This window comes from Ruditapes philippinarum, unplaced genomic scaffold, assembly GCF_026571515.1.
Source record: "Ruditapes philippinarum isolate M1 unplaced genomic scaffold, ASM2657151v2 ctg1459_1_1_1_1, whole genome shotgun sequence".
NCBI lineage: Eukaryota > Metazoa > Mollusca > Bivalvia > Venerida > Veneridae > Ruditapes > Ruditapes philippinarum.
In genome coordinates, this window is record NW_026865326.1 from 217,880 (window position 1) to 244,712 (window position 26,833).

The 26,833-nt window shown below is 31.7% G+C and overlaps 1 protein-coding gene and 1 long non-coding RNA gene across 6 annotated transcripts; both read left to right on the forward strand.

The window, feature by feature from the left end:
- The first annotated feature begins 1,920 nt into the window (after positions 1–1,920).
- On the forward strand, positions 1,921–18,094 carry LOC132728650 (calcium-binding protein P-like). Of its 5 annotated transcripts, none has more exons than XM_060714322.1 (6): positions 1,921–2,060; positions 7,888–8,036; positions 9,039–9,120; positions 9,775–9,884; positions 11,201–11,215; positions 14,806–18,094. In XM_060714322.1, the coding sequence occupies exons 1-6, from the start codon at positions 2,054–2,056 to the stop codon at positions 14,914–14,916; spliced, it is 474 nt and encodes a 157-aa protein (XP_060570305.1). In that variant the 5' UTR covers positions 1,921–2,053; the 3' UTR covers positions 14,917–18,094. The 5 variants fall into 5 exon arrangements, with proteins under 5 accessions (XP_060570305.1, XP_060570306.1, XP_060570308.1 ...); XM_060714323.1 differs by having other exon boundaries at positions 15,707–18,094; XM_060714325.1 differs by lacking the exon at positions 11,201–11,215 and having other exon boundaries at positions 12,405–18,094.
- A 770-nt stretch (positions 18,095–18,864) lies between these two features.
- On the forward strand, positions 18,865–21,758 carry LOC132728644 (uncharacterized). Its single transcript, XR_009625511.1, has 2 exons — positions 18,865–18,981; positions 19,138–21,758. It is a non-coding gene; the product is annotated as an uncharacterized LOC132728644 (long non-coding RNA).
- Positions 21,759–26,833: the final 5,075 nt, after the last annotated feature.

A 26,833-nucleotide genomic window follows, 5' to 3' on the forward strand; every position in this document is an offset into this window, starting at 1 on the left:
GAATTGAGGACGAGTTCTAGGACGAGTTGACCAAAAAAGTAACGAGGTGACCACGGGACGAGTTGACCGGATTGCATAAATCCGTGATTTCAACCAAGAAATATATTTGACACCCAATAGATCTACACAAAATATCATGAATACAACATAACCATAGCAGTGAGTGACCTATTTGAGTTATCATCCCCCGTTCTCCGGTCAGACACTTTAACTCAGAGTTATGGCCCTTGATTAGTTATGCAGTATCCATATTGAGAAAATCGTTTCCGAACTACTTTTCTGCAACTACTGGCTGGAATTCAACGAAACTTTATGGGAACCGTCAATACTAAGAGGAGATGTGCATATAGTCACCTTGTTCCGGTCAGACACTTTAACTCAGAGTTATGGCCCTTGATTAGATATGTAGTATGCATATAGAGCAATATTGCTATTTCTTTGCAACTGCTGTATTGATTTCAACAAAACTTAATGGCAACCATGGATACACAAAGACAATTTACATCTCATTGGCATGTCCAGATATTACTATCTAACACAGAGTTATGGCTCTAGCTGTTATTGCCCTGAATATTTATCAAGTACAAAGAACATTACTGTTTATGCAATGATAAATATATAAATAAAGCCTTATGTCTTCAGTTGTTGTATTAGTAATAACCAGTTCTCGGCGGGGGATATAAATTCAACGAATTTGCTTGTTTGTACAGATCTAGTCAAGTAGGTAAATAAGACATGTGTCAGTTGAATGAGATTTTCGATATCCAGACTGGTGTTCGTAAATGAAATTATTTGTATGAAATTAAAATGCCTCCAATTGTACATGTACGTTCTAGTATCTTAATTAAATACAATACATTTAATACTAACTGGTCTGTATTCCCCGACATTAAGTTTAATTACTTCTCTTCTTATGCAAAGGTATAACCCTAGTCTGAGACACTCGTTCCTTACAATAGCAGAGAATGTGATCTAAAAGGCAAGAACCCGTACCACTAATTCGTGTCAGTGTTTTGATAATTTGCTGAAGATTATATAAACTCAAAATGCTGCAATATTCTCTGAATAGAACAGATTTTTTTTCTCAAAAAAGGATATATTCATAAATTATCTTCTAGTATGTCTATTTAATTTTCAAATGAAAGTTTAGATAAAATGTATTCTAAATAATAATTGAAATCGGTTTAATTGTTAATTAATGTTCCAACAACAATATGTTTATTCCTGGACAAAAGTATCTCAACAAATAAACATTCATTTGTGACGTTTGACAAATCATGTGTTATATTGAAAAAATATCATTTCTAATGTCCATGTACATACCCCACCTCCATTTCTATTGCGTTCATTTCTTAGTACAGTATAATTTTAAATTTTAATTTCACACAAAAACGGGTTTATCACGTAACAAAAAATTATCAACAAGACATTTTTAAAACAATTTTTGAATATTATCAGAAACATATTTTTTGTAATTTATTGAAATTAACCATCATTTTAGAACGTTTTATATATACAATTTATTAGCATGTATTTATTTCATTTCTAGTTTCACATTTTGATACATTACTTACTATAAATCTATAAGTATAATATGACAAAGATGGCTAAGTTCTTGACGGTGCGAGACTGAGATTGACTTCTAGATATCTAGCATATTAACATGGTTCAGGATGAATTAAGTATGTTTTTCATGTTAAACGTATAAGAAATAATGATTTTAATTTAATAAAAATGTGAAATAAATCTCCCTCCAATTTTTACTCCTTGCATGGCAGTTCCTGTCGGTAAATAAGTGGACTCGTTTTCAAGATGATGAAAATGACTTCATTAGCTCGCAAAGAAATCTTTCTATCACTTTGAAGTGCTGAAGTACGGGAAGCTCGGCAAAAATATGAAATCGAAGACAACAACATTTAGTGGTGTCAACCTTAGATAAATGACCAACTATCACGATTTTAGATTAGCATATCTCGCCTAATAAACAAAACCTAGATCTGTCAAAAATGTTGTGACAAACTATTCACTATTATTCGTTCACAAAATCATAATAATGGCAGGTAAAGTATAATTTCCTTTTCATTTTGTTTTTACCAAATATTTTCCCCCTCATGTAACGGCTACAGTTACAGGTGCTCGTCCTGTCTTGATGCCCATATAAATTTTTTTTTAACTGTTTAAGTAAAAAAACAACAACAAAACACACACACACACACCAAAACAACTATTTTGGGTTGAGTGTAAGAAAAAAAAAATTGATTTTTTTTCCCTATACACTATTAAGTAGATCTACTACGAAAAGGTCACCTAGTCGCCATAACGCTATGGAGCTTTACTAGGACACGCTGTGGAACAACCACAATGTTGAGTTCTGTAACAATACAAGCTATTTGCTACTCTTCACAAATTACTCCTTTTGAAATAACAACAAAACATATTAAATAGAACAAATTTATTGTCCTGAGTGTCGCAAACAAGAAGTAAGTAAACTCAATTATATCTAGTAATTAAATATCATCAAATGACTGCAAAGATATTCAAATATCCGCATGTACTACACAAATTACATCAACTCGAACTATAGAAACGTCATACAAAAAAAAATACAGGTATGAACTAAAATATCAATTCACACAAGGAGCGGTGGGAGGGCGGGAAAATTTGAAACTTCAAAGCGACACGAAAAATACTAACAGCAATGATAAATGGTAAGTAATCAGTATAAGTACTAGAAGCGTAGGAATACAAACTCCTATGACCAATGAAAAGTTGTTATGATGTTGTGATCAATGCTTGGTAACCGTAGTTAAAAATAGAACTACGAAAATTCTTCGGCTGAATCCGACAAAAGTCCGAAGTCATCCGAATAATATAATAACAAGTTTCAGTGTCCTAATTAGTTATTTTAAGAACTTAAAATAATTCCATCGTGCATTTAGAAAGTTGTTAACATTCTTCTTCTACCTTACATACAATCTTAAATAACTTACATTTAAACTTGGACACTCCAATTTGTTAAAATCTTGCAAAATTCCATTGATGGTTGGCCATTTTGTCGAAAACGAAAGTACAAAACCTACATCGTAATGTTCCGCTCTCCTGGTTTCCTACGACTACGTTCGCAGGACAGTGGACAATGGTAACCATCAATTTATTGGTTACTGTTGTCTATTGTTCAGCGAATGTAGTCGTAGGGGACCGGAACAGCTAAACAATACGGTGTATGTTTTGTACTTTCGTTTTCGACAAAATGGCCGACAACCACTGTTGTTTTGCAAAATTTTAACAATTTGGATTGTCCGAGTTTAAATGTAGGGTAACACTCAACTTAAATAGTTGTTTTGATGGTATTTTTTGTTAGCTCACCTGAGCATGCTCAGGATGAGCTTTTAGGATCGACGATTGTCCGTCATCCATCGTCCGTCCACATTTAGTTTGTTAACACTCTAGCGGTCGCATTTTTGCCTCAATCATCATCAAACTTGGTCAGGATGCTTGTCTAGGTGATAGCTTGGATGAGTTCGAACATGGGTCATCTCAGATGAAAAACTAGGTCACAGGAGCTAAAAAAAGAAAAATCTTGTTAACACTCTACAGGTCACATTTTTGACACAAGTGTCATCAAACTTGATCAGGATGCTTGTCTAGGTACTTGCCCAGATGAGTTCGAACGGATGAAAAACTAGGTCACAGGAGCTAAAAATAGAAAAACCTTGTTAACACTCTAGTGGTCACATTTTTGACTCAATTGTCATCAAACTTGGTCAGGATGCTTGTCTAGGTAATTGCTCGGATGAGTTCGAACATGGGTCATCTCGGATGAAAAACTAGGTCACAGGAGCTAAAAATAGAAAAATCTTGTTAACACTCTAGTGGCTACTGTTTTGATCCAAATATCCTGTAAATTGGTCTGAAAGTTTGTTTTGATGATTTCTAAGTCAAGTTCGAACATGGGTCATCTCGGATGAAAAACTAGGTCACACCGCCCAAATATGGAAAAACCTTGTTAACACTCTAGTGGTCACATTTTTGACTCAATTATCATCAAACTTGGTCAGGATGCTTGTCTAGGTAATTGCTTGGATGAGTTCGAAATTGCATGTGAAACTAGGTCACCGGAGCTAAAAATAGAAAAATCTTGTTAACACTCTAGTTGCTACTGTTTTGATCCAAGTATCCTGGAAATTGGTCTGAAAGTTTGTTTTGATGATTTCTAGGTCAAGTTTGAATATGGGTCACCTGGGTAAAAAACTAGGTCACACTGCTCAAATATGGATAATCTTTGTTAACACTGTAGTGGTCACATTTTTGACTCACCTGTCATGAAACTTGGTCAGAATGCTTGTCTAGGTAATTGTTCAGATGAGTTTGATGGGTCAGGTGAGCCATCTAGGGCCATCATGGCCCTCTTGTTTTGTTTTTTTTAACTTCATTTTTTTTATATGGGCACCAAGACTAAACGAGCACCTGTGGCTACAGTATATCTTAAAATTTTGTAAAAACAAAAAATAAACAATTTTTAAATGACTTTTTGTTCATAAATCAAATGACACAATCAGAATATTCAGATACCTTCCAGGGTTTTTTTTTGCTATATAACTGTAGCCGTTTAACGGCTACTTCCCCAGCTGAAAAAAATTCCCCTTGAGCTAAAAAATTCCCCTTGGTCTGAAATAAAATCAACTATTATGGCTTGCTTGTTTAAAAAATCACATTTTTGTTCAAAAAGTTCAAATTTTTATAGCCCTACAGTGTTTGATATTACCGATTAAAAAGTAAAAAGTCCAATGGCAATGCCGACGATCGGCAACCCTCTCCATTACGCTGATCATATCCCTAAAAATTCTGTCCTTGTGAAAATTCTCCTCAAAATATGCAGACATTTGTAAAAATATGTTATATTATTTATTCTTACAGATTTCAATCATAGTCTGAAGGAACATGGAGTTATATTAATACCAAAAATCGGCAAAATATTCTATTATCACATATTTTCGCGACCTACTTCCTGTTTGATTTTCGGCTTGAATTTGGAGAGGAATGTGTTAGTTTAAGTAAATAAATTACAAAACATAAAACAGTCAATTGATTTTTGTGCATCATGTGTCAAAATGTCCTTTGGGAATCATCATCTAATTAATTTAGCACTTAATGCAGTTTTTACATAGAAAAATCAAAGCAACCATTCTGAAATAAATAGGGGAGGTGTGTGAGGAGGTTACAACAATGTTGAAGCTTGGCAACATCACAAATGATATTGAATCAAGTGATTGCAACTAAAAAAAAGTGGTTTTGTATGTTTAAGGAATTCAAGGCCAAAGATCTGAACTTTTTTCATTGTTTATGACTCACCTGACTTTTAGGGCATGTGTTTATTGTTAATTTTAAAGTTATTAACTCATTTTTTAATGTAATAGATTTTCCCCAAAATGTCATTTTATCGCGCATTTTTTCCCCAACTGAAAGGCCAGGCCGTTTCCCCAAAATTGAAAAAAAAGCCCTGCCTTCATTCATTTTTAAAAATCTATAATATGAATAAAGCAAAGCCTCAAAGTGAGTGCTTTGAAATAATTTAATATGAATAAGGCAAAGCCTCAAACTCAAAGCTAGCTCTCTGACAGTATTTATAAGACATAATACCAATTTGTTATAAATGTTGTGCATGCTGAATATACTGGTTTCCTAGCAGTTTACGTCCCCTAGCAGTTTTCCGGCCTTTTATCATTTATGTTCAGTACAGTCTATTTTTACCAGTAAGGCATCCACATTACTTCATCAATCAGAGAAACATTTGTTTTCTATGCTAAACAGCATTTAAAATAGTACAACGATTTATATGTTTTGAAGTTTTGCCTGTTATTAAAAGTTACATAAGAGAACTTGCGACATTCAAAAATAAGCAACACCTGGGGAATTCTAGTTTGAATATCCATGCGCAATAACTAAGACCCCATTTTAGGTAAATCAATACTTCGGAAAATATTTTTGCAGACGACACAGAAAAGGTTGTCTGATAAAATCATCTTAATATTGCTTTATGGTACTGAATTATATTCAAAATAAAAAAGGTCCGGAAAACTGCTATAAATATTTTAATAAAGGTAAAAAAAGGCGTTACATTTCAGGCCTATATGTTTGTTTGTTTGTTTTGGGTTTTACGTCACATCGACACAGTATAGGTCATATCGGACATTCCAGCTTTACTGGTGGAGGAAGACCTCAGGTGCCCTTCCGTGCATTATTTCAGGCACAAACGGGCACCTGAGTAGAACCACCGACATTCCGTAAGCTAGCTGAATAGCTACCTCACATGAAAGAATCCAAAGTCCCTGTCGGGATTCGAACCCACAGCGGTGAGGGGCAAGGGGTACATTTCAGGCCTATATTCAAATTAAAAAGTAAAATGAATTTAGTGCAACATTAAACACATGGCAATGCTGGACAGGTACCTAACTTTGTCCTGTCAAAGTTTTGTACCCCTCCGTAGACTGATTTTTATTTTATTTGTTAAAAAGTGCGATTTGTGGCCGGAAACTGCTAGGAAACCAGTATAGTTTAAATTTAAGGAGGTATTTGAAATAGTATTTTGATCAAGTACTTTGTATTGAACTCTCATGATCTTAATATTAGAATGGATCACATGTGGTGCTTCGAAGCCTAATGAGGTCCTAAGTAGCTTTATATAATCCAGTAGAATACAAGGTATAGATCAATGTACTCACACAATAATCCTGTTGTATCATCATGAATTAATGTCCTATTGTATCATCATGTTCTAATGTCCTATTGTATCATCATGTATTAATTTCCTATTGTATCACCATGAATGAATGTCCTATTGTATCACCATGAATTTATGTCCTATTGCATCATCATGTATTTATGTCCTATTGCATCACCATGAATTATTGTCCTATTGTATCATCATGTTCTAATGTGCTTTTGTATCATCATGCATTAATGTCCTGTTGTATCATCATGAATTAATGTCCTATTGTATCATCATCATCTTCTAATGTCCTATTGCATCACCATGAATTATTGTCCTATTGTATCATCATGTTCTAATGTCCTATTGCATCATCATGCATTAATGTCCTGTTGTATCATCATGAATTAATGTCCTATTGTATCATCATCTTCTAATGTCCTATTGCATCATCATGCATTAATGTCCTGTTGTATCATCATGAATTAATGTCCTATTGTATCATCATGTTCTAATGTCCTATTGTATCATCATGTATTAATGTCCTATTGTATCATCATGTATTAATGTCCTTTTGTATCAACATGTACTAATGTCCTGTTGTATCATCATGAATTAATGTCCTATTGTTTCATCAAGTTCTAATGTCCTATTGTATCATCATGCATTAATTTCCTGTTGTATCATCATGAATTAATGTCCTATTGTATCATCATGTTCTAAAGACCTATTTTATCATCATGCATTAATGTCCTGTTGTATCATCATGAATTAATGTCCTATTGTATCATCATGTATTAATTTCCTGTTGTATCATCATGAATTAATGTCCTATTGTATCATCATGTTCTAAAGACCTATTGTATCATCATGCATTAATGTCCTGTTGTATCATCATGAATTAATGTCCTATTGTATCATCATGTATTATTGTCCTATTGTATCATCATGCATTAATGTCCTGTTGTTTCATCATGAATTAATGTCCTATTGTATCATCATGTTCTAATGTCCTATTGTATCATCATGCATTAATGTCCTGTTGTATCATCATGAATTAATGTCCTATTGTATCATCATGTATTAATTTCCTATTGTATCACCATGAATTATTGTCCTATTGTATCATCATGAATTAATGTTCACATAGGTATCAAACCTGTTATTTGTGTATTCAGATCCCAACAATCCACAAGCACCTCCTCCAGCTGGACCTCCACCCTCGTATGATGAAGTACAGGCAATGTCAGGGGGCCAACCAGGTTACCCACCTGGAGCACCTGGGCCGTATCCTCCATATCCAGCACAAGATGGCTTCAAATATGATGTAAGTAACAGTTATAATTATTGTACATCAATCACTGAGTTTCTAAACATTGTGTTCCTTAAGTCAACTTGTCCAGCTTCTATTTTTCAAACTTTCCATTATCAAGTTTGGGGATGAAACGATTTAGCCTGGTGCCATGGTCAGACTGCACATAAGTGCAAGCTGGCCTGGCTCTATAATGTTGGCAAAATCTAATCTTTTTTGGTTGAAAGAGTGAATACATATAGATAACATTATGGTGTTTATAATAATTTTTTAATCTCTGGTCAGAAATTTTTTTTTAATAGTAGTCTGACATTAAGGCTTTTAGTTAAAAGATTGATCCTTGGATTATGCAATTAAAGTACTTGTCTGTAAAAATATTGATGAAAGTTTATATAATTAATGAAAAGATTATTCAGCACTTTAAATCCATTTTATAGGTTCCATCAATTAATTGTTATAGATATGGTCAAGATTTGGTTTAAAAGATAGATTAAGATATAATTGTATTCAATTAAGTGTAAATATAAATACTTTACAAAATCTCAAATTATAAGTTTGTGTCATCAATTTTTAATTTACTATTTGAAGATCATAAATGGTGTAACACTATAATATTATAGTTATATTTAAAAACAAAATGGAATTTAAAGCCTCCAAATGAGGCAAAATATTTTAAGAAATCATTGAACCTCGAGAAAAATGTTCTGTTTTTAAGAAAAGTAAAAATATTCACAATTCAAGCAATAATTTTTAAATGATATATGCAATAAATGACTGATTCTGCAGTATTTAGATCTATCTCATGTCTATGACATGACTAATGCAGTAAGGACTAATTGCATTTTCTGACCATTTTTGGTAATTACATAGATTTAAAGTGTTATAGGTTCATCTCACAATAGTTTATTTCTATATTTTAAAATTTTTCATGAAAATTGGCATGCATCTGGAAACATGCTGCTTTCTTTATAGACATATAGAGACATTATATATACATCTGAATTTTTCTGATTTTAGGGTGCTCCACCATATCCAACTCAGCCAGGATATCCAGGCTACCCTGCACAATCAAGTCAAGTGCCCTATCCAACTCAGCCAGGTACTATATTGTATATGTTTCAAATCTACTTACCGGTAATCCATTTTAATGATAGACCTTTTCAGCTCAACTACTTAATTATGTAAGGGTAGCAGTTTCATTCGCAAGATCAGACATGTAGCTTCTTGGCAGGCAATGCATAGATCCCTGACATTTTCTAATTCTAATTATCAGACTAGTGGATATAATAAGAATTTCACCACAACATGTTTTGTTAACAAAGGAGCACATGTCCATGTATGAGGTTAAATATTGTTATTCAAAATAAAGGTCAGAGTAGGGAGAGAAGACAAAGCTGTGTACTATAGCAGCTAAAGGCATTGATTTATTACTTTGTTATTGTTTAGTGTGCAACTTAAATTTTCGTTAATTATCAGTTGTAAGTTCACTCATGCCAACTTGGTCATTATTGATGATATTGAATACATGTATGTTATAGAGTTTTACAGGACTATTCGTTTTGGGAATCTGGAAAATTCTTAGTTAAATTTTTGAATGCAAGATAAGTCTCTGTGATCACTATAAAAAGTATTGACTTGAAACTCCACAAATGTCTTTTTGTTAATTAATTGTAAAATCGGCCAAACATTATGAACATAAGGATTTTTAAATATCTGTAAAATCTAGCATATTTTTCTTTCTGTTAATGTTAAGGTGTTCCATACCCCTATGGTGCCCCAGCCTCAGGGATGTATGGCCAAGCACCGCCGGGAACAGCAGCTTATAACCCACAAGGAGGTGTCACTATCCTGAATAGAAATCCAGTAAGTTCATAGAATTGTTATTTACAATTTTATAATGGGATGCTGCATGAGAACTTATGTACACCATGTTTTAAACTTGTTATTTTTAAGTATTGTAAATTATATATATTATTGTGCCTGCTGGCAGTGACTATCTACTTATGCCACCAGTGCAGACCAAGATCAGCCAACACTTCTGTGCCATCTAAACATGGTCTGTACTATTTGTCATTGTTAGTCAGTTCATATTTTGAAATTATCCTTAAAAATAATGAATGATTTTGTCCAGATTGGAAGCTTGAAAAAGTCCATTTTGGATAATTAGCAGATGAAATGCTAACAAATTCAACAGGACAAAAATTGAAAATCACATACAAGTGATATAGTAGAATATGGTGACATCAATGTCTTCATGTATGTGTGAAGTAGTAACTATCATTATTGTTGTAATGATGTTGTATTATAGCATGTTGGTGTGGTTCAGTTTAGCTTGAAGTAAATGGTTTTTTTTCTGTATAATAGACAAGTAGAATTTTGAGTTTTTCGAACAACTTACCTAAAAATGCCAATAAAGGATTTTAGGAGTGATGGGTGGTTTTGCACCTGTACATCCTGCCAGTTGTTTCAAATATATATCCTCTTTTGTCTGAAACAACAGTTCAAAATTTAATGAATTTTGCTTTGTGTAATTATCCCTTGCACATTGAAGGCTTTACCAACATTGTTTTTCAATGGTTCAGGTCAATTGCATATGAGGGTCAAAGATGCTAAAAATAGATTCTAAAAATCTTCTTCTCCAAAACTGCATAGATTACAGTTAAGATATTACATGTGTTGCTTTGTCTTGTAAACATCTGCTCAAATCATGTCCCTGAGGTCAAACCTGTATGTCCCTTGATTTTACAAAAACTCGTATAGGAAAATCTTTTAAAACTTGTTTTCCAAATCTTCAATGCTTACTGTCTAAATATATTTAATAAAGGATTGTCAAGTTAACTATAAAAATCATGGTTCAAAGTAGGTCAGCCTCAGTCATTTAGTATTTTGTAGACTTTTATAAGCAAAAAATGTCAAATATCTTCAAGCCTGGGACCAGTTAGCTAAAATATTTAGATGATTGATTACGTGCTATTATGGACTTATACCAAGTTAGTTTAAATAAGGGATATGGTTTTGTAATATTGTGTTGTCTCATTTGCAGCCTTTACTCACAGACAAGCAATAAAAGTGCAATCAAAAAACCCTCTTATCTTTGTAGAGGATCATGTAGCCAAAATTTTATGCCTCATTTATGAAAATTAAAAAAAAACAACATTTTAATTTTTCTGAAATTGTAGCATGCCATATACCAGGTAAACTACATTAATTGTACCAAATGGCTGACATGTAGAAAATGGCAGTATGACCAAAGCTACTATTTTAGCAGTTTTATTAGTCCCCTACCGGTTTAACCGGAGGGGACTTTAGGTTTACCCTCCGTCCGTCTGTCCGTCTGTCTGTCCGTCTGTCTGTCTGTCTGTCAGTCCGTCTGTCCACAAAACTGGATCCCGCGATAACGCAAAAAGTACTGAAATTTTTTTTATGAAACTTGATATATGGATAGATGGCAGTATGGACATTATGCAAGTCTTTTTCTTTTCTTCCTATGTTGAAAATTCTGGTTGCTATGGCAACAAATAGTCTGAAAATATGGCAAATTTAACACATAAACTGGATCCAGTGATAACTCAAAAAGTACTGAAAATATTTTTATGAAACTTAAAATATGGGTAGATGGCAGTCTGGAGATTATGCACATCTTTTTCTTTTCTTCCTATGTTGAAAATTCTGGTTGCTATGGCAACAAATAGCCTGAATTTCAAGATTTTTAATTTAAATTTTTCAGCTTTTAAACTATAAGTTCTTTATTTCTTAAGGTGTTTACTTCAAACTTTAAATATAAGTTTCTGGCCATCAACCACACCATATATGACAAGGTTTACAACTCTAGCACAAAAATTATCAGTATTACCTCCCTTGAACTTAGAATTTTTATGAAAAAAAATGTTGTCTTTTTTAAATAACTTCTTTATTTCCTAATGTATCTACTTCAAACTTCATATATATGTTTCTTATTATCACTCAACATTTTTGAGGAGGTTAAATACTCTAGCAAGACTATTATCAGAATTATCTCCCCCTTGAACTTAGATTTTTTTCGACTTAGATTTTTTATAGGATTTACTTTAAAATCCCACATAATAATATGACAGGGTAACGTATAAACATAATTTCCTTACTAGGCAGGGAAACTTAACACATTACTGTGATATAGACAAACTTAGAACTCAAAAGATTTAAGTTCATTCATGTCATTCATCCACTGGTAAAATTGAATGGCCAATGGCCCATCAGAATGTTGCTGGGGTTCTAACCGGTAGGGGACTTATGGATTGCTTGCAATACTATGATAATTGCTTGTTTTTTCATGTTTTAGTAATGTTATGTTTATTTTCCTTTTGTTTCTTGTTTTGCATGTGTTATTGTTTTCGTGTTTTTTAGGATCAGGAAAGAATGATGGCCATACAGAGGCGGAAGAGGATTTTTATATTCTTTTTTATTTTCGTCGCTATTTCTATTTTCCTGTACATCATTACAAGATGGCTATTTTAATCAGTCTGCTCATACTTACAAAGGATACATAGTCACTTAAGTGCAGTAACAGGTTAACTCCTGTTGAATTACATAAGGAGTTAACCTGCTACTGCACTAAGGTGATGAGTCATGTATATTGTAGTGATATATGGAACTGATGTCATTTAAAGGAAATGTACTTTTATTGATGACACTGTGATAACGTATTGTAAAGAGATCAAGTGGTATATCATTATTTATCTTGTAACCAAAAATAGCAATATATCAAGAGCAGGTGTTATAATTCTGCAGCCACTATATGGAGGCAATGAACTTATTTGTGGTGTATTTAAAGGTGTAAAATCATGAAATGGTAAGAGCCTTCGGTTAATATTACAATAATTTTAATTTAGTTATATAAAGTCAGGGGTTCCATTATGATATGATAAACCCCCCCCCACTCCCTACAACATGGGTCAACTGGCTATTGTAACAGACTTTAATGTTCTTCTACAACATTTGTAGCCATCGTACTTAAAGAAAATGACCCAGCTTGTTTCAGAAATAATAAAATTCCTGCTGATTATTAAAGACATGTTAATAAAGACATGTAAGATCTCAAACACTCTAACTATAATTTTGATATTATTCTAAATTTGTAAATTTATGAAATATTATTTTTATAAGCAGTGTTATTACTGTGTACATAAGTTATTGCATATTTGTGAGAAAAAAAAAAGATACTGGATATAGTAAAAGAAAGTTTTGGTAATCAGATTTTCATTTTTATTGATATTTAATCATCACATATTTTTATTTCAAATTGTGAATAAAGTTGTTGTTGTGATTTTTTTAATATTTTGATATCGCAAAAAAGTAAATGAAATTTAAATTATTGTTGTTTTAAGAAAACATAAAAGTATAACTTAAATCTCTCCCTCAAATAAACAATTAAGGGGATAATAAACAATTAAGGGGATAAATAAACAATTTAATAAGGGGATAAATAAACAATTAAGGGGATAAATAAACAATTTAATAAGGGGATAAATAAACAATTAAGGGGATAAATAAACAATTTAATAAGGGGATAAATAAACAATTAAGGGGATAAATAAACAATTAAGGGGATCTTAATGTAAAATTTGTAATTAACACATAAAGGTAATTTAATTGAGATGTGTAATTTCATTATTAATTAGATAGGTATTATGTTTAAGTGGAAGAAAGACACTTTAATCTTATATTGATTAGATAGCAATGTGTGATAGAAGCATATTTTATTTGAAACCTCCACTTGTAACTTGAATGATGAATATTTATATATTTCATAAAAAAATTATTTATTTTTTTTCCATTAAAGGCCCATTATGCCTCAGAAATGCTTTTATTTTTTTATTTCTCAAAATATTTTATTTTTGGTGTCCTTAAATATTTTCCTAGCAGTTACTGACATTGGCCAATTACCTAAACCATCTGTAGAATACTTCTAGCTTTGTTTCTTTGTTTTTTCTTTTGGCATTTAGTAAAATTATAGTTATATAGTATTTTGTATCGAAGTCAAAATACTACTTTGTTTACATTTTGCTCCTTTATAACAAATAATTTCACATTCATTCAAATGAGGTGATAAGCTTCTAACATGCTCTTAAACCATTATTAAAATATTTCAAAACTGATGTTTGGCCTTTCTAAAGAAGGATATATTTATGCCGTGCCATGACAAAACCAACATAGTGCGTTTGCGACCAACATGGATCCAGATCAGCCTGCACATCCGCGCAGTCTGATCAGGATCCATGCTGTTCGCTATCAGTTTCTCTATTTGTTATAGGGTTTGTAAGCGAACAGCATGGATCCTGATCAGACTGCTCGGATGCGCAGGCTGGTCTGGATCCATGCTGGTCGCAAACGCATTATGTTGGTTTTGTTGTGACGCGGCTCAATTTTATTGGTTTCTGAGGCATAGTGTGCCTTTAAAGTTTTTATTTTATTTTATTTTTCTGTAGATAATGTTGAGTTTTGAATATTCAGGGGATATAACACAAGTTGTAACTTATAATCAGTTTGCTCACTGTTTTTTGTACATATATGTTTTTTTATATACATGTATAATTGATAATCTGAAAAAAATATTAATCAGTCATGCCATTATTATTTACATTTTTCATTTGAATTGTGCTTACATGTAATAGTAATCTTTTTACTTGCCAATCTGTAATTATGTTATATAAATGTAGTAAACCTAGCTTAATGTATGCAAGCATTTTAAGCCCAAACATTTTCATTTTTTTCTTTGGCATGTGCTATTTCTTTTTCTGTTTTACAGGACACTGATAGAATGTTGGCAATACAGAGGAAAAGGAAGATTGTTATGTTCATTGTTTCACTCATTTTTGTTTTCATTTTTATCTATTTTGTTTCAAATATGCTGTTTTGAGATAACAGTGTTCGGTTTATACAGTTGATGTGTTATCTATATTTTTTTTTCAAAATAAACATATTAATAATTCAATGTTTTTTTGCAAGTAAAGATATAAATAATTCAATGTTTTTCCAACATATAAATAATTCAATGTTATAAGCATCCTATTTTTACAATTTGTGTATAAAAAGTTTATAATTATGTGCAAGTTTGTTTTTTATGAGTCACCTTATGGGTCTTGTCAGAATTTTTTTTTTTTTAAGTATATATCCATCTCTTTTTGAACATAAATATATAAAACATTAACCCAGAATTTAAAAGAGAAACATGCTAGCATTCATCAATCTTCACCCTGCTGTACACGTATTTGTATAATGGATTTCCCCAGCTTTGAATTTGGAACAATCCATTCAAAGTTCAAGGGATTTCACGAATCAAAATACAAAAAAATGAGCAAGCAACAGTATGGAGCCTGGTCCGAGTGTACAAATCTCCCGACAGGTCTGACAATGGACCCATCACATTCTGTTATAGGATAGTGAAGGATAATGAAACAATAATTCACAGATTTACAAAGATTTTGTGCTTCATTTAAATTACTGATTCTCATTGATTTAATGATCCTTAATCCCTTAACGAAGATAATGGAGCTTACAATTGATTGATCTTTATTTAAAGAAGTTTTGTCAGCAATAAAGAATTTCGTAAACAGATATTTCCAAAAAAACATAAAAAAACAACAACAAAAAAACACACACACGATGTATCTCATTTTGTATAGGGAGTAATTTTTTATTTATTCCAGGCAGAAATAGCGGCTGCGCATCGGAGAAACAGGAAGATTATGATATATTGTGGAATTTTTGTAGCAATGACCGTAGCATTTTACTTCATTATAAAGATCATATTCTGATACATGATTTTTTTTCAATGATTTCTTTTTGTCTTTATGCCATCTGATTTGAGTACAATGTCTTTCTTGCATATAAAACCAGTGTTGCCGTTAGTTTGACCAATGCCTGAAATTTCATCTGGCATGTGGGTGCCAGATGAGTCACGTGCTCAAACAAGATGTCATTTTGGTACATTTTAAAGTGAAACTACGTTTTTTAAGATAATCATTTTGCTGTTATGAATAAAATTGTAAATTATACTGTTAGAAAAAAGTAACAGATGAAATATGACTTTTATTTTGGTGAACTAATTTGGTAAACCATTTAAAATATGATAGAAAAAAGCAGAATAAGTAAGAAAAAATAATTGACATGTGTTTTTGGATATTATCTGTCTATGCATTTATAACAGTGTTTGTATGTATGTCTGTCTTTTATGCTATCATTGTTAGGACTTCATCTGTAATAATCCCAATCCAGATTTCTGATTCAAGTTTTTGTGTAGTAAACTATTTTATGTTAAATCTTCTTAAATCTTCTTATTAACTAAAGCGATTTTAAACTCAAAGTACAGCTTTGGTACTGAAATTGCAAGAGTTATTGTTCTTTTTAAACTTGATTTTTGTATAAAATTTGTTATTTGCTTTACTAAAGTCAGTGACTAGAAACTGTATTCTCAATTATGTATTTTATTTTGATATTTACACAAAACAATGTACTTATTAAAGCAACTGATTTTACATCTTAGTTTTGTCTTTCATTTCTTCCTAGTATTGAGTTAGTCGAGCTTGCTGTCTCTTACGACAGTTTTTGTATGATAAGCAGGGTGGATGGATACCAGAAATTTGTTAACATAACCATAACATTGTGTCACCAGTAATGGTATTTGCTAATTTTTTGTTACATTGTTTTCAATGTTTAAACAATAAACATATTCCCTGTTCTAGGTTAATGTTTTACGATTCCAATGGTACATAATTTTCCAATGTAGCTCATGTAATTTTCCTGATATCTTTGCAGAAATTGTGAGACATATTTTCATAAAACTGTTGACCTATAAGATAATTTCTGTAAGTATTAGAGGAAATGTAAAAGAGCTACAATAGAAAGTTATACACTATTGTGATTGGCAAATGCTTATCTGGTTCACAGTACATGTCAAATATTAGAAGATATAAGAAATAAAATTAGTAAAAACTATTGGTGGTGACCCAATGTTACCGTAAATAAATGTCCAGTGATCATCCGACCTGGTTTATTATGACTTTTATATATTTGAACACTGTAACACATAAGATTAAAGAGTTTAGTTGGCATAGGGTTATGATGTAGTCTCTATTAAAAAAAAATGCAATCAGGGCTTAGGTTAAAGTTATTAAACTGAAATCTAAAAAAATTTAACTGAAATTTGCTAGTACATGTCATCACTTCAGTGCAGTAATAGGTTAACTCCTTTTTTGAAGCAGTAGGAGTTAACCCGTTCCTGCACTAAAGTGAAAACATAGTTTTTACTAAGTGACTCTCAAACTTTATGTTTTAAGTGCAATATAAACATAGATAATTTGATGTCAGTTTTAAAGAAAATAGAATGGTGTGAAAGAAAAAAATAATGTATTCTTCATTGACGACGGATAATTAATATGAATGTTAAACTATAATTTAAAGCATGTTCTATTTATAGTATGTTTACAAAGCAGTGCAAATTATGCAAAGAAGAGTTAAATTATAGCTCTGTCAATTAAATTTTACTTGAAGAATGATTAAACTTGTACATGATGATAGAATTGTGCATAAAGGAAGTGTTTATATATACATATATACTTGTGAATGGTTACTTATATATATAGATATATATATTGTTTAAAAATGCTATGAGTATTTTATAACAGTTTTTGTAGCTAAGTATTTGCTTTGAAGGAAGACTGACAGTGAAAAGCATGAATTTAAGGCCCATTATGCTTCTGAAATGCTATCATTTTTCTTTCTCAATTTTTTATATTTTTTGGTATCATGTTACAGTTTTCAAACAAATTACTCTTTTGCTCTGTCGGCAGTTTGTATGGTAGTCAAAATATTACTTTGTTTCTGTTTATGATGCATTACTGCACATTCAGGGCTACTTTCTTCAAGTCATAATTAAAACATTATAAATTAAAGACATGTTAGACATTTCTTAAGAATTGAAAAAATATGGGTTTCTGAGGCATGATGTGCCTGTAATCATTAAATATTTTGTTTAAAATAAGATACATATTAAAGCTTATACTGTATTTTGCAATATAAAACTTGTGTACCATCAACATCTTTGTTGTCCTTAAGTCACAAATTTATTGCTTACAATAGCAATTTTATACAAATTTGACTCTGTGAGCTTATCTTTCATGATATGGTCCCAGCCCTCTTTTAAAACATACATACATAAAGGTATTAGCACAGAAATAGCTTAACTAATTCTTGTAGTAATTTACTTTTGTCAGATTCATCATTACCTTTGTCTAGACATGTGGCATTAAACTGCTGGTCAGTAAGAAGGAATGTATCCACCACTTGTGACCAATTTATAAATTAATACAATGTATATGGATCTGTTTGTATTAGGGTTGTTTTACTTTTAGTTTTAATTCATGAATGGCATGACAGGCTGTGCCTCTGGCCACAATTCATGTCAGCATGAAGGTCTATGTACCACAGGTCACAATTCATGTCAGTGTGAAGGTCTATGTACCACAGGTCACAATTCATGTCAGTGTGAAGGTCTATGTACCACAGGTCACAATTCATGTCAACGTGAATGTCTATGTACCACTGGTCACAATTAATATCACTGATATGAATTGTGACCAGTGGTACATAGACCTTCACACTGACATGAATTGTGACCTGTGGTAGTCATAGACCTTCATGTTGACATGAATTGTGACCTGTGGTACATAGACATTCACACTGACATGAATTGTGACCAGTGGTACATAGACCTTCCTACTGATAATCAGTAGGAAGGTCTATGTACCACTGGTCACAATTCATGTCAGTGTGAATGTCTATGTCTACTGATAATCAGTAGGAAGGTCTATGTACCACTGGTCACAATTCATGTCAGTGTGAATGTCTATGTACCACAGGTCACAATTCATGTCAACATGAAGGTCTATGACTACCACAGGTCACAATTCATGTCAATGTGAAGGTCTATGTACCACTGGTCACAATTCATATCAGTAGGAAGGTCTATGTACCACTGGTCACAATTCATATCAGTAGGAAGGTCTATGTACCACAGGTCACAATTCATGTCAGTGTGAAGGTCTATATACTACTGGTCACAATTCATGTCAGCGCAAAGGTCTATGTACCACTGGTCACAACTCATATCAATGTGAAGGTCCATTTAAATTGTACATTTACCTTTGGTCAAAATTTATGTAAATGAAGGTCTACATACCTGTCATATGACTGGTCAAAATTTAATGTCATCAAAAATGTCTATATGTACCTCTGCCAACTATTCATGTCAGCATAAAAGTTTATGCACCTTAAACTGATCAAAGTAATTAATGTCAATATGAAAGCTGATCTGCCATGCATTCAGGTCAGCATAAAAGTCTATGTAACTCTTGGTAAAGTTTGTGTCATCATGGAGTTCTATGCAACAATGGTCACTATTAGAGGTGCGCCATGACAAATCCAACATAGTGTGTTTCGGATGCGCAGGCTGGTCTGGATCCATGCTGGTTGCAAACGCACTATGTTGGTTTTGTCATGGCGTGGCTTATTTATGTCATCATGAACGTTTATTTACCATTTGTAGCATGAAAGTCTATGAAATGACAATTTATGTCAGTAAGGAAGTCTGTGTAATGTTAAGCAACATTTTTATGTGAGCTTGAAGGATTATAAAAGACTTAACCAAATGTATTAAGTATTTCAGTATGTAGAACTGTGTACTTCTGGTCACTATATCTATGTCAATATAAATGCCTATGTACCAATATTCTTGCCACAATTAGAGTTCATTTCTAATTACTTTCTGGTTAAGGTCGTTGACTTCAAACCACTTGCCCCTCACCGCTGTGGGTTGGAATCCCGACAGGGACTTTGGATTATTTCATGTGAGGAAGCTATCCAGCTAGCTTACGGAATGTCGATGGTTCTACTCAGGTACCCGTTCGTGCCTGAAATAATGCATGGAAGGGCATCTGAGGTCTTCCTCAACCAGTATAGCTGGAACGTCGCCATATGACCTATACTGTGTCAGTATGACATAAAACCCTATTAAACAAACAAACAAACTTTCTTGTATTTCTTTAAGGTTATTTCTAATATTTAATGAGAAAGCTGGCTTCAACACTATGACAATATACTGTTTATATAAAATTACAACATGGTTGAATGTATTTCCCAATACAATTCCAATATTGTGTAAACACTACTCTTTCATTGTATGAATATTTTTGCATTGTTGAGATCTGATAGGAGATTGCTTTGCTGTAGAAAGGATTTTATAAGTAAGCCTTTGTGAATATTATAGGAAGCCTTTGTGAATATTGTATATGGTGTTGTCATGGTTATAGATATAACAATAAATGAAGTCACATATGAATAAGAATGGTTGTAACTTTTATAAAGGCCAGTTATAACCCTCTTGTGATCAAATATTGAATATGTTTCTTTGATGAAGATCATGAATAAATGATGTAGATCATGAGTAAATGATGTAAATCATTAGTAGATGATGTAGATCTTGAGTAAATAATGTAGATCATGAGTATATGAGGTAGATCATGAATTGATGATGTAGATCATGAGTAAATGATGTAGATCATGAGTAGATGATGTAGATCATGAGTAAATGATGTAGATCATTAGTAGATGATGTAGATCATGAGTAGATGATGTAGATCATGAGTATATGATGTAGATCATAAATTGATGATGTAGATCATGAGTAAATGATGTAGATCATGAGTAGATGATGTCGATCATGAGTAGATGATGTAGATCTTAGATGATGTAGATCATGAGTAGATGATGTAGATCACGAATATATGATGTCAAGCAGAACATGAATGATACAGAAAAGGAATTAGTCATAGAACATGAATAAGCTATATCAATCACTGTTCAATCCATTGAATAAATGACATAGAGCATTAATGATGGTAACTTGAATGAAGGATATAGAATTTGCATGAATGACAAAGAATATGAATTAATGTTGAGGAATGTAAGTGAGTGATATATAACATGAATAAGTGATATTTAGCTTAAATACAACTTAAATGAGTGATATTAAACTTAAATATACTAGTAACTTAAGTGAATGTATAAAACATGAATAAGTGGTATTTAACTTAAATTCGTACAACTTAAATGAGTGACATTCAACTTAAATATAACTTAAATGAGTTAGTGATATACAAGGTGAATGAGTGATATACTCGTATAACATGTAGGATTGATACATAACTTGACTGAGTGATATATAACATGAATAAGTGATATATAACATGAATGAGTGATATATATCATGACTGAGTGAAATATTACATGAATAAGTTATACATGTATATAACATGAAGTAGTGATATATAATATAAAGGAGTGATATATAACATGAATGAGTGATATATACCATGAAGGAGTGATATATAACATGACAGAGTGAATATATTAAACAACAAGAATGAGTGACATTGAACTTGAACAAGTGACATTGACATACAAAATGAATTAATGACAAATAATATAGATGAGTCTGACATACCAACAAATGAGTAATCAACATGATTGAGTGACATTCAACTAGAACACGTGGCAGAGTGAGTGATATACAACATGGATGAATGATAATGAACACAAATGAGTGATATTGAACTTGAATTTTTGAGGAAGAGCATGATTGGTTGTTACAGGTTATTGATAAACTATGTTGGTGTATATGAATCATTTTATCATGGGACATATGCATGAAAGATAAAGAAAACAAGTTAGTGGTACAAAATGATTAGGGAATGATAAAGAACATATATGACTGATGTACAAAATGATTTAGTAGATATAAGCCGAAAACTGTCCAATATGTAAAATATTGAATTTCATGAGGTGCGTAGCGCCGAAGGGAATTCAATATTTTACTTATTGGCCAGTTTGAGGCTTATATCTTACTTGAATTACTACTTATGCTATCAAATATCATGTAATCTATCAAAGCATTAGAAATAATGCATTTTTTTGTGCTAGAAATGTACAATTTAAATGTTTTATAAATTATCTTTTTACTTGCAAATACCCTAAAGGTAGCCTCTTGAATAATCAGATGTCCGAGTAGCATGAAATTTTCGTGTTTTGATGTACATGAACACACAAATTATACCAGTTACACAATATGGTGGACTTACAAGCATCCAGTATACGTCAATTTATTTTTGGGATTTTTACCCCCAAAAAAATGTAAAATAGAAAGCTTGATGATTGACTCTGAGACAATTAATGTCCTTTAATGAGGATTTATACTGATTATTTAGTGTACATACAATGCAGCAAATCAAGTATGATTGTAAACTAAATGTATGTACATGTATAAAAACGAAAGAAAGGAAAGTTAGTCAAGAAATTAAACCATTTAAACAATGCCAACAAAATTATATCCTTACTGACGCCCCGCTTCCTTTCACTAGGAAAGCGTAAGCAATGATATGATTTTTCAGAGCTTGGAATTGAAAACCAGTAGTCTGGAAGATAGTATTTGTGAAATGAGAAAAGAAATAATCGGTTTTAGCATTTCTGTATCGCATATAACAATTATTGTTCTTTTTTGTAAATTCTGTAAAATGTGAATGGCGTTGCATTCCTCATATTTTCTTCTCATATAAGAGGTTGCGTTTTACTTATTTTATATTAGGATACAATTCCAAAGTCCTGTGGTCATGCATACAAGCTTCTTTCACTGGCAGAACAAAGGAATGACGTCATAGTAGTAATTTAATTAGTGATATAGTATGTGACATAATAATAAGTGTGTCATGTACATGATGAATGTCTGATAAAAACATGACTTTGTTGCACAAAGACAAAAATATATTATATAAATATATATACTTGAACTATTTTTTGATGAGTGAGTTGTGAAAATAAGAAAGGCATTACTATATTATGGTTACTAATAATAGTTTATATTTGATGAAAATGAATATTTACATTTATCTTAAAAATATTAATGTTACATAGGAGATAAAGTGTCTTGAATTATGATAATAAATTTTGGTGAATATTTTATATTTTATTAAAGAATTGTGAGTTTTTATTTTAATTTAAAGCAATTGTAATATTTGTCATTAGCTATTCAAAGCTATTCATTAATGCAGCTCAAAGAAAATACCTTTCAACCAATCATTGTACATGTATATTACCTATAATGAATTGTTTAATGTGTTATGTTGGGGGGTATAGATAAAGAAATCAATTTTCTTCCTGCAACTAAGAAATATGTAATATATCTTTTATATGTTGATATTAATTATTTTCTTTGACAAATAACGTTAAATAATATTTTTTCTAAAACTGCAGTGACATTTCAATAAAAAAAATTGCTTTAATACATTAGCCTTTAAATTTAACCATTTTGGTAACCTAGGACGGCTACCATATACATTTTTAAATCCATTATAATCAAATTTCAGAGTTAAGTAATTATGTCAAAAGAAGTACCTATACTTTTATATACTTTTATATTTTCCATGCTTTCATTTTTTTCATTTATGAACCATTAACAATGTAGCATTACTTTATATCTAATTCATCAAGCTGTACATAATTAAATGTGAAAATTGATATTTTGTAATACAGATTTTTAGCTATGAAATACATTTTAGTGTGAATTGAATATGTACAATAAAGGGTGTGTAAAGTATTATACAATTGGGTGTGTAAAGTATTGTACAATTGTATATTAGTTTATACTAATTAATTATAGTTTGATTGTGTTGGAAGCTATATTCTTAATGAAACACTCTCTAATCTGTTTCTGGAACCAACCAGTAATGTTTGTTCACGCGCTCACAGAAAGTATTATAAAAGGCCAAAGGAATTTTTTTTCAGTTTTTTTTTCTATATTGTTAAATAATCATATAAAATCTTTACAAGGAGAACGGTTATATTTTACTCAATGATAAGAGGGCCTAGATTTTGCATAGAATTTCATGAGTCCCCCAAGGGACTTGTATAATTTGTTATCAGGTGTAAAAAATACAATATCATACTCGGTACAACCTCTACAGAGCAATCACCTCTTCACAACAACAGTACCAATTCTTCCCAAAGTAAGACTTCACTTTAAAGTTAACCTCTTCAGCAACAACTTAATTCTTTGTATCCCAACAGAGGTCATTCTGTATACACACCCTTCCACATTACATACATACTTACGTATATTGTTTGTGACTTTGTGAAATTTAATCATCATAATGCATTTAGCCTTAAAGAAGTGTTGATACAAATGGGACCTTTGAATTTGCCTTTTATAGTAGTCAATTGTAGATTTAGTAAATTTAGTAATTGTATAGAGCTATATGTGTAGAGTTTTTAATGTGAATTCTCTGTTATGAAAACAATATTTGAACGAGGACAGCACACCAGGATTTCCTCTACCCTCCTGATTTCTAAAATGGACTTGACCAGGGTCCTTTTTTGGAATTTCCCATTATCAATATTGGGGATTAAGAGATAAAAATTTCAAATTAATCATAACCAACACTATAGAGCCTTAGCCCTACTGGATTACATGGATGTGCAGGTTGGCCTGGCTCTATAGCGATCCTGGTCAGATTGCATGGAAGCGAAGGCTGGCCTAAATCTGTTACTCATAATGTCAAAGGTTGATCACTTTTGGCTTTAGCAGGGTGTGGGTTATTGATAGAGATTTCCAATGAATTTAAATTGAAAAAAGATAAATTGTTTTGTACTTCTATTTTCTATGCAGCTTTATATAGTTGGTGTATCAGTGATAGTTAGTATTGTACACGCTGTCTTTACCTTAATTATAACTTGTTCATGAGAATAACTTTAGATGAAGTAAAAGATTGTAAAATACGTGTACACGAGTACATATAATTATATAATTAGAAGACTCAATAGCTATCAGCTGTGCAATACATGTACAACCCTTTTTCCATGTTACAGTGTATAACTTTAAGGAAAATAATGTAATTACCATTTTCTAGAACAACAAGTATAGTTTTTGTAAGGATTGAAGTATAAAAAATGTAGAACACAGTGTTGAAACAAACATCACATTGAAATGATATATTTATCAGGTTTTCGCATTAGTTTTGAAAGTTGAATTGTTTCCGATAAATGCTTGAGATTTTTCACCTGGATATGAAATGACCAGTCAGGTCTGGTCAGTACTAATATAATTTTTTTTTTCAATGGAGTATTTTGACAAAACTAAAAACTAAAGGATTTTAATTCTTAAAACAATTGGCTGATTTTATCTGGCTGTAAAGCTTTTATTTGTGTACAGATCTGTAGTGTGATATACATGTATATCCTATATTGTTATATTTGAAATAAAGATATATACAGATTTTTGTTATGATTTTATTTCTCTTTTCAATTATTGAGATATAATTAAAGGTCCATTATGCCTCAGAAACACTTTTATGTTTATTTCTCAAAAGCTTTTTAATTTTGGTGCACTTTTACAGTATCACAAAAGTTACTCATTGGCAAATTACCCAATCTTTTCCATGGGTTGTGTTTGGCAATAAGATGTGAATAAGTTTTATGTATGGAAGTCAAAATACAACTTTGTTTACATTTTACTACATCTATTACCATTAATTTCATATTCAGCTCTTTATAAAAATCTAATATGCTTTAAATCCAGTAATTTCACATTTATGGCTACTTTCTTTTGGTACCAAACATCTAACATTGTCTAAAACCATTTTTTTAAATATTATAAAATTAATGTTTGCTATTTCTAAAGAAGTAAACTCTTATTTGCTTCTGAGGCATAATGTGCCTTTAATTTATGTAAATATTAACAATATCAACTGATAGAAAAAGAATAGAAAGCTCCCAAATGTTTTATACATCTCGAGATGGAAAGTTTGATAGAGCAGTTGAATATAGTTATATTACGTTTAAAAGAGATTGAGAACTTTGCACAATACAGAATCTTTCATATCAAACAGTGGTTAAAAGGCCCGTCAAGTCCCCTAAAAGGCTATTATTATCATTTCTCAAACACCTTTTTTGGTATCCTGTTACTGTTTTCAACAAGTACTCAGTGACAATAGAACTGAACCATCTTAGGTCTTTTGCTAGTTGGTTGAGTTATAGTCATTTACTATTTTGTATGAAAATAAGAATGCAACTTTGTTAACATCCTGCCTAACATTTATGACAAATTATTCCCATCAAGATTTACCTCTGATTATAAACATCTAATATGCTTTAAATTCATTATAACAAGGTCACTGAACATAAGTTTGTCCCTTTTTGAAGAAGGAAAAAAGTAATTTCTTCATCATCAATATTCCCTTTTTAGCTCACCTATCACAAAGTGACACAATTCGTCCAGCATCCATGTCCAGCATCCATCCGTCTGTCATCCATCCATAAACTGTTACTTTAAATGACATCTCCTGACTAATGGCTTAGCCGATTTCATCAAACTTCACAGGAATGTTCCTTTGGTAGTCACCTTTAAAAATTAATCAAAGAATAATTCCATGCAGAACTAAAAGAAAAAACTCTTTTTACACAACCCAAAGAGCTAGATCTTAGATATTTGGAACATCTTCTAGTGGGTGTCTACCAAGTTTGTTCAAATAAAAGCCCTTGGGTCAAATTGGCCCTGCCCCTGGGGATCATTGATTTTCCTTATATGTACATAGTAATAACTTAAAATATCATTTAAAAAAACCAAAGAAGTAGAGCTTAGATATTAAGCATGAAATATCTTCTAGTGGGTGTGTACCAAGTTTGTTCAATTAGAAGCCCCAGGATCAAAATTGGGGGGTGGGGTGCGATCA

What these genes read in the sequence shown, in the direction of transcription:
- LOC132728650 (XM_060714322.1), top strand. An exon ending in AAGATGGCTTCAAATATGAT is followed by an intron (nt 8,037 to 9,038) that starts GTAAGTAACAGT and finishes TTCTGATTTTAG; the next exon opens with GGTGCTCCACCATATCCAAC. An exon ending in GCCCTATCCAACTCAGCCAG is followed by an intron (nt 9,121 to 9,774) that starts GTACTATATTGT and finishes GTTAATGTTAAG; the next exon opens with GTGTTCCATACCCCTATGGT.